The sequence below is a fragment of the Poecilia mexicana genome, unplaced genomic scaffold, assembly GCF_051168715.1.
Source record: "Poecilia mexicana isolate PSO_F unplaced genomic scaffold, ASM5116871v1 scaffold_6, whole genome shotgun sequence".
Classification (NCBI taxonomy): Eukaryota; Metazoa; Chordata; class Actinopteri; order Cyprinodontiformes; family Poeciliidae; genus Poecilia; species Poecilia mexicana.
This window is the reverse complement of record NW_028263375.1, coordinates 6,191,298-6,200,779: the sequence shown is the minus strand read 5'-3', so window position 1 is coordinate 6,200,779 and position 9,482 is coordinate 6,191,298. Positions and strand designations below refer to the sequence as shown.

At 36.1% G+C, this 9,482-nt stretch overlaps 1 protein-coding gene across 1 annotated transcript; it reads right to left on the bottom strand.

The window, feature by feature from the left end:
* Positions 1 to 1,343: 1,343 nt before the first annotated feature.
* LOC106910633 (cytochrome P450 2J6-like) lies at positions 1,344 to 9,239 on the bottom strand. Its single transcript, XM_088006132.1, has 11 exons — positions 8,944 to 9,239; positions 6,786 to 6,948; positions 6,100 to 6,252; positions 5,836 to 5,996; positions 5,392 to 5,460; positions 4,674 to 4,778; positions 4,125 to 4,260; positions 3,956 to 4,041; positions 3,241 to 3,342; positions 2,499 to 2,640; positions 1,344 to 1,763 (listed from the first exon to the last, which is right to left on the bottom strand). Exons 1-11 carry the CDS (start codon positions 9,100 to 9,102, stop codon positions 1,564 to 1,566), a joined length of 1,476 nt encoding a protein of 491 aa, XP_087862258.1. The 5' UTR covers positions 9,103 to 9,239; the 3' UTR covers positions 1,344 to 1,563.
* Between the last annotated feature and the right edge of the window lie 243 nt (positions 9,240 to 9,482).

Genomic DNA, 9,482 nt, shown 5'->3' with positions numbered 1-9,482 from the left:
TTTTAATTTTGAATTCTGTAAAAAGCACCTTTTGCTATCCAATTATTAATCGGTTAAACCAAAAGTATGATCAGATTAGCCCTACACTGTGTGGCTGTTAGGTCAGGCAGAAAAGTTTTTCATATTTAAGAAATTGTTTTTCGCTGCAGGTGGATCCTTTGCTACAAATGATCAAGTGTTCACTAAAGGAATGATATAGCATTTTAGGCTTTATATGTCTATTACCTAAAAAATGAACTGAACTATTTGTTTATTGCATCTTTAACATATTTCTAATATTGTGTAAATAAAGGCTTTCATTAAGGATCTGAAATCTGAAGAAGAAGACTGACTTTCTGAAGGTGGTTTTACATTTTTTACTATTTCTGACCACTAGATAGTGCCATTGTGTTTAGAAACTTTCAGTCCCATTTAGGAGTGCAAGTTCACGATTAATAAGTTAATAGTTTGTTGATTGATCTCATCAATTGACTAACGATTAACTTGTAAGTGGCCATTTTCTTACAAAAAACATGTTGGGCCTCTTTTCTCCATAACATAAATGACAACATTTTTTAATGAAGGATTATTATTTTGTTTTAGCTGACTCAAAACAAAATTTTGAGTCAGCTAACCCTAAACTAAATACTGAATAAACAAACAGAAAAAAGTTAAAACTTTACTCTGTTAAGTGCATTAACTCAAGACAGCACCCAAAATAAAAAAATGGCGTCATGTTTTCGTCAGCGTTCTCAGTGTTCTGCCAACCGCTATAAAAAGAAGTGCTCAGTGTTTGCAGAAGTAAACATGGATGCTAACGGTGGCGCATAGCTTAGATATTTGAAGTTGTTGTCGGCCGGAGCAACATATTAACAACTTAATCCTGATATAGTCCGTCATGGTTGTTTCTCTTCCCACCTGCGCGTATCAGGACGCAGAAGAGTGAGATTTGTTGGGTATTTGTTGTGTATCAGTGATGTTCATTCAGTTCGGATGAAAGCGACCTGGACGTTAGGTCGCATTTGAATTGGATACGCATCGGATATGGGTCGCATTCGAAAAGAATCCTACCTGTGCTGTTCCGGCTGTCATGAAAAGATCGGATACAGGTCGCATTACGTCCAAAAAAAATAAATAAATTGGAATTAGGTCAACTGGCTCCACTTAAGGACGACCAGCGGCGCACTCTACTGGATGGAGGTCAAACTACAACACCAAAAAAAAAAAAAAAGTCTAATCCATCGGAACTAATTTTAATTTAATAACCTATTAATCGACTGTTAATCCTAAATCAATTAATTGTTTGCATCCCTAGTCCCATTCAAATAATGATTCTTAAATAAAATATAGAAACTCTGACACAATTTCTTGTCATAATAAAGAGTTCAACCAGAATTTGTTTATTGACTTGCCTGATGATCGGTTTTCTCTGAAGGAAGTCATACAATGCAACTCAAACCAGCAGATTGTGAAACGTCTCGTCAGGCAGCAATTAAAATAAACAGTATGGGACTTTGAAGATATTGTTCTGTTATATTACTGAATGAGCAAAAGAAATTTATGTTTTATCATCGAGTCCTTTCTTCAGTTTCTGTAGAACTGATTTCCTCTCAGCTGGATCTTCATAAAATAAGGTTTGGGAGTCAAAGTTGCTCCAAAGACTGGTGTCAAGTCAGGTTCTCCTGCATCCTCCGGCCAGACGAACTTAAACCTCCTCAGCAGAGTCACCATGATGAGGAAGAGCTCCATGCGAGCCAGACTCTCTCCAAGACAAATCCGAGAACCTGGTTCATAAAACAACAGGTAAAGTTTAAACAGTAATGATTTCCGGGTTAATGTCAAGTTGTCATAACAAACATTGCTTAAAATGTTTGTTATGACAAAAAAAAAGCATTCAGTGATTTTAGCATACCTCAGTGTGCATGCATGATTTTTTTCCAGTTTCAAATGTTCCCACTGCAGCCTGAAGGAACTTAAATCTGATTTTTTTAAAATCTTTTTCTGCATTCACTATGTTGCATCCTGTATCTGACCTTTTCTTGACAGTCTGAACAACACAGATCAGATTTTTTTTTTGGAATGCAACCCACTCTACTTGGATATGTGGTTCTGAATCCGATACGTATCTGATCTTTCTGAGTCTGCAAGGTCAGGTCACAGTCAAACGACCTGAACTTCACCGATCCTCGACAAACATCACTGTTCTGTGTCCTGATATGTGGAACCAACAACCATGGTGGACGAAAATGTGGATTAAGTTGTAAATGTGATGGCTCTGGACGGACAACAACTTTAAAATCGCAAGACTTTACTTCTGCAAACACTGAGTTTACTATGTGGTGTTATTGTGTCTTCTCCTGTGAATGAGGGACACTTTCATGTTGTTCATACAGGAGATCACATACAAGTTGCATATATTTGGAAATGTGAACCAACGGGCAAAAGAAAAAAAAATGGATTTCACAAAATATCAGAATTGAGCATTAAGGTGTGAATGAAGCCTTAGACGTTGAATCTACCTGCAGAGAAAGGCATGAAGGCCTCAGGTTTGACAAACTCTCCCTGCTCATTCAGGAAGTTTTCAGGGTTGAACTCATGAGGGAATTTCCACTGTCCTTCTTCTCTCAGCACTGAGTTCAGGTTCTGGATGATCATTGTACCCTGAAGGAATCCAAAAGGCAGAGAAAAGCAGTAAAATTGTGGTAACACTTTATTTGAAGGGGGTAATAAGACTGTCATGACACCATCATAAACATGTCATAACACCTGTCATGAACATGAATAAGCCTTCATGAATATTTATGACTGTTGTCATAAAGCGTCATTGGGTAAATTATGACACTTTTAATACAAAGTTGACATCATTCAAAATGTCTTTGCTATGACAACTTGACATTAACCAGGAAATCATTACTGTTTAAACTTTACCTTTAATAACATAAAGTTACCTAATTTTTAAAGTGCAATCAGTAATACTTTTATAACAAATTTATATCAGTAATGATTTCTTGGTTAATGTCAAGTTGTCATAACAAAGACATTTTGAATAATGTCAACTTTGTATTAAAAGTGTCATAATTTACCGAATGACGCTTTATGACAACAGTCATAAATATTCATGGAGGCTTATTCATGTTCATGACAGGTGTTATGTCATGTTTATGACAGTCTTATTCAACCCCCTTCAAATAAAGTGTTACCAAAATTGTTTATCTTATTTTCAGCAACACATAAAGCCGAATAAAGCAAGATGCTAACAACCTGAGGAATGGAGTATCCCATGAGCTCCGTGTCCTTCGTGGTGCAGTGGAAGACACTGAGAGGAACTGTGTTGGCAATCCTCTGAATCTCATGGATCACAGCCTGGAACAAAACAGATTTCTTAAAATCTCTCCTTCATGATGCGATTATACTTATTGATAGAGAAAAAACAAGAGCACAGAACCTGAAAAAGTTACAGTTTACCAGCCAGAAATGGGTCACCAAGCAGAAAAAAATCTGACCTGACCGTAAAAACTGAAGTTATTATCTTTGGACTTAAAGAGGAACAATCTAGAGTCAACACACAGATTCAGGTTCTGGTTCTGCTCTGCATCTCCAGAACTACAACCAAACATGGAGAAGCAGCATTCAGCTTCTATGCCCCACAAATCTGGAACAAACTTCCAGAAAACTGCCAAAATGCTGAAACACTGAGTTCCTTTAAAACAGTAATGCCTTTCTGTGACTTTCAAGACTCCAGATGGCCACATAAACAGAACTTCAACATAATATATTCTCCTGTAAGTGAAAAATCGTTACGATTCAAAGAAATAAAGGCCTGAAAACATCTGTTTGTGTGTCATCAATAAACTGATGTTCTCGGTTTATTGATCATATTATTACTGAAAAACATTTATTTCAGTAACTCCATGACTATAGTGTAGTTATAGTTAATTTATAGTTATAGTTATAGTTAATTTAGGAAGCATTTCACCTGCATGTAAGGCATGCTGTGCCTGTCCTCAAAAGTGGCCTGGTCATGTCCCTGCAGCACCCGGTCTATCTCCTGCTGACATCGCTCTGAGGGAGGGAAAAAAGGCAACTTACAGTCATCAGTTCAACTAAAATACATTTTCTTAGTGCGTTTCCATGTCAAAATGTACCTTGAATGTGAGGGTAAACCATGAGGTACAGAAACCCGGTCAGCAGGGTGTTGGAGGTGGTGTCCGTCCCAGCAGCATAGAGGTCAAAGGTCATTCTTGTCAGTTGTTCCTCAGAAAAAGTGGAATCATCACTTCTCTGAACATTGGAAGACAAAGAGACGTGAAGTTCAAATCAAATAAACTCTGCAGAGAAACAGAGGAAAACTTCAACAGTCAGATTCTTTTGTTGTATTTAATTGTGAATAATTTCAGCTTGTACACAATGTGTGTGTACATCTTTAGGTAGCACTCAGTTTTTTGTAAAGAAATTTACATTTGATTTTGTACTTTATTTGTATTAATGTTGAGTATAGATAAATACTCAATATACATAAATACTCGACTCAGCAGGTTTTTATATATCGTGCTGGTGATGAAAGATAATTTCTGTATTCTGGGATCAATAAAGTGCTTTTTATCTTAATTAGGCAGTTATTTCATTTAGTTATGTTTGGCTGTTACTCATTAATGTGACTCATCTCTTTCACAAAAAACACACACATGACACACCTTATCCAACTCGTCCAGGTAGCAGTCGACGAAATCTCGCGGCTCTCCAGGGACTCTGCTCTTCTTGTGTTCATCCACCAAACGTCTTGAAATATTGATAAAAGTCTACAAGATAGAAGTCAACTGTGTTCGTAAGTTCACATTCTCTGGAAGAATTTGTCTAGTTTTTGTGTTTTTTAGTGTCTTATTACACATTATAAGGCCACAGACTGAATATGAAAAGACTGTGCTTAAAGTTAGAGCTTTATGTTGGGACGTCTATAAATGAGGCCGTTACAGGAATCCTTCTGCAATTGGATTAGATTCCTCCAGACACTCAGAAAAATTTCAATAACATTCAGTTTGATTTGATTATTTTAGCATTAAATATTTAACTTATTTGTGAAAACTGACACATTTACTTTGCAAGTGAAAGAAATGTGTTTTTTTGTTTTGTTTTGTTTTTTATTCTACGAGTTAAATCTTTGTGTTTGAGCTCCAGTTTGTTCACAAATCTCCCAGGAAAAGCCGCCAGCTTCAGGCTCTTGCCTTTAGGCTAATTGAATGAATCCTGGCTTCCTCCCTCCAAATTCCTCTAAATCTACATTGAAATGTACTTGATGAGAAATCATAGCAGCCGACCACAATCCATGAGTGAAGGAAAAGCAGAAAATACAAAAAGAAAAATTCAAATGCTGAGTGTGTAAACTTATCAAAGTAACTTTATGTCCTACATTACCTCCACATTCTGAAAGGCCTTGTTGTAGGGCAACCGGAGGGGACGGATCAAAGGAAATGAGTCATAGATCTGAGAAAAAAGATAAATTATTACAGTGCATGGATTAAATAAAAAAAAACAGATCCTGTTTGGATAAAACACCTCTCAGGAGGAACATATTCATATTCATCTTAAGATATTCAACTTTTATCATGAGAGTCAAACTTTAAAAAATACTTTCACAATATGGTTTTTGATTTGTTTGTAAAGAGATTTCAACTGAGAAAAATGAATCTAGCAAAAAGGTGCTAAAGTGTTTGAAAAGACTAAAACTGATTTGTTAAAACTTTACATAGCGCCAACTAAATAAAGCAAGAATATTATATGAAGATGTTCAGATTGTGATCATCATAATCTGCTTTCTTTATCCACTTCATCCCATTTCTGTCTGATGCTGCGACTCACCATCGCCCACGGTCCATTGGCTATTTTGATAGTCTCAGTGAAGCACCTGACAATAATTTTGATCGTCTCGTCTTCGTACTCGTAACGCTTTCCAAACAGAACCTTGCAGATGATGTTGGAGGCTGCATTATGAAACATGAACTGAGGACTCAAAGTTTTACCTGAAAAACACACGAGAGACTGAAATGTGACACAGGCTTACATGCAAGTGCAACAGTACCTACAACAGAAACTGAATAATGCTTAAAATCACAGGAGACGCACCAGTGTTGTCATCTAGAGTTTTAATTATGTGCTGAATCTCTTCATGGATTCTTTCCTCCATTGACTTCTTTCCCAAACCAAAGTTCCTCAGAGTCATGAGAGCAAAGCGCCGATGGTCCCTCCACAGAGAGCCGTAATCAACCAAAATCACACCTATAAAAGACAAAAAACAAACTTTCAAGGTGACATTTAGCTACGCAGTAACCTCAAGTACTCAGAAACTGTGTGAATCTGTAAATTAAAAATTGCATTTTGTTTTATTCCAAAGTGTTTTCTTTATTTGAATAAGGAATAATCTTGTGTAGGTTGACCTTTAAGGTTATTTAAATTTGATTGGAGTTGTTTAAAAATGGAATGAACACATAAGAACTTTACTCTGGAAACTGGAAATCATTTACAAATTCCTGCATGAGCAAATAGATGCTCATTTTGATGTAAAATAATTTATTAAAGTCATAAACAAATGAAACAAAGTCTGAAGCTGTAGTTATAGTGTCTGGTTATTTAGTGTTTAGAATGATTGAATAATGGCAAAAAATAAAATGCTCATCTTCCAACAAAACAAACTTAGCACTGTACATTTTATTGATAATTAGAACAGGAGTTTGAATATTTGCATTTACATTTATACCAAGTCAGTCTTGCTAGTGTTTTTTGTGCATTATGTTATAAAACACATACATTACCTTTGTTATCAGTGACATGAGTAATTAATATGTTTTGGGGTCGACCAGCGAAATCAGCAGCTTTGACCACCATCGCCTCCTTCATGGCCTTAAACCCATTGATGACCACAGCTGGTTTCTGACCCAAGAACAGACTGTAGACGTTTCCATACGACTGACTCAGCTGGAAGAAAGAAGGTTTTTTTTTTCAGATTTTATGTTTTTTACCTCTTTATCCTAGTGTCCATCCATCCTTAAACATGTGAAGGACGTCTGGTCCATGCAGAAGACCAAAGATTTATGAATTGGAAATGGGGAGATGATGGTTAGAGAACAAACCTCTAATCCTGAAACCTGTTTTCCTCATCCTGGAGTTACTCATCATTTTCCCTACTGCATGTATCGGCGTTTCCACTGACTATATAATCGGAAAGGTGGGCATTTCGAAAATAATTACGTTTAAGGGAAACTTGGCAAATTTGAAAAAAATTATAATTTTTTGATAAAAAGTTTTTCACTAGTGATATTGGTTCATCTCGCAAAACTGCAATGGAAACACTTTTTTTACATCACAAAAGTAAAAGGATCAACGACTGGTTTGCACCATTGGCTACTGGAGCAAGCCATGAAGAAGAAGACAGGAAGTAGGTGGAGAATTATGGTGAGCCATGATTTTTAACAAGTTATCTCGCGAACAAACTTATCCACATGTGATTTTAATGCTTTTTTATTTAATGAAAACACTGCAATTGTGAAAATGCATTTTTTTTTTACGTTAGCAGAAGATTGGCAAAGTTTTGTGCACATTTTAATGGAAATGCAGCTTCTGCCACCTTAAAAATATGATTCTGATCGAGTTTATACCAGCTGTCATAAAACTACTTTGGTCTGGATGCCAGTGAGCTAAAGGGGACGTTCATGTCAGACTTGGTTGGAAAACGTATTAAAAAATAGCAGCAACCTTTGGATGGCTTACACACAATGACTTTGCAAAGCAAAGACTAAAACATAAACATCATAAAGATTGACTAATAATGATAACAATAATCTTTCTAGACCAGGGGTCTTCAACTTCAGTGCTTAAGAGATTTTTCCTGCAGGTCTTAGATGCATTGCTGCTCAAACACACCTGAATCAAATAAATGTCTCATGACAGAGAGTTACAGAGGCTCTAGATTTAGAGACCCCTTCTCTGGACATTATCCGTCTTTTCAATAATACTGCTAGATTATTGACCAGTTGGCTGGTCCCTCATTTCTAATCTATCCCTGAAGCAAAGCATGACTCATAAGTAAATTTGTCGTTAATCATTAAGTCTGGCTTATCAGTTTTTCCAAGCGTGAAAAGGAGACTGTGACTAAGTAGAATGTAACTTTGGACATAATTTTTGTTGTTTGGACACGAAAAACTGAGGCAGAAGATCAAATGGGCTGAGTGTTGGTTTGGAAGAGCAGATTTAATTTGGTGAATTCAAAAAGTGTTGATTTTTGATGCTTAACATTGTATGAAATTCTACATTAATAAAATAATTGATGAAAAATTTCCAGTCATGAAAGACAAAATGTTTCTCACTGTCTGTATGCTGCGTCTTGTCACTTTAATGTCTAGTGTAAATAGTGCAGGACAGTAGAAATAAATGTTTTAATAACTTTTGCATTTGAAGAGCTTTAGAAGTTTGTGTTCTTATGATGGACTGTCATGAGGGAGTATTTAAAGGTACTCCCTTTAAATACTGAAGTGTTTATGCAGTAGCTGCTTTTTAATGCAAAAAATCTTTTTATGCATTAAAAAGCAGGGATACTTTAGGATAATTTATCTAGGAATCTCTTACAGTTTCCTGAATCATGCTGAGTCATGCTGGGCACAACTTCAGTTCACGTAATGTTTGACTTTGCTGCAGAGTAACCTATACCTTACAAACAGACAGTACAAAGTTTTCTTTAACCCAAACAAATTATTCCACTAAATATTAGCTTATCAACAGTCGAGTTAAAATTTGTGGACTACCTGCAATTCTGAACAAGTAAAACGGAAGTTTGCAAGCATTAAATGAAATTAAAGCAAGATATGGAAATCAATCTTATATAAATTGTAAAAAAAAATAAGAATATACATGGTAATAGCATTATATATAAAAAGAAAGAAAATAAATAATAGTATTTATCATAGCTTTTCTTACCCTATCAAAGTCTTTTAAGGGGTTCTTTATGTTCAGGTTCCAAAGGTTCCCCAGTACAGGCAGACTGGGGGGTCCGGGTGGGAAGTTCTTGGGTCTCTGAGGTTTGAGTTGAAGGAGAAGGAAGACGACACAGAGCACCAGCAGAAATACTGAGATCATGTTGGCTTGTGTTGGGTCAAACTGAAGAGACGACCTGCTTAACTTATTATGAAAGTCTGTATCTCAGCGCTGACTGCTCTGGTTCTGCCCTTTGATTCTTTGTTTTTAAAGTCAGGGGCAACATCAGGCATTAATAGATGGTCATAAGAAAAGACAGGAAATGAAGTTATAACATAGAGGGGTGGGTCTTCAACTCTGTCTATGGTTTTTAGTTTAATCTCCTGTTTGTAATCAGTTAGGTTTATTTCATAACTATATAATTATTAGGAAAAGGACCAAACTTAAATCTTGAAAACGGCTGGCAGTTCCAACTTTCTGTCACATATTTATTAACCATCTGTGTTTATCTTGTCTTGTTTCAAAGTCACCAACAAAAAACA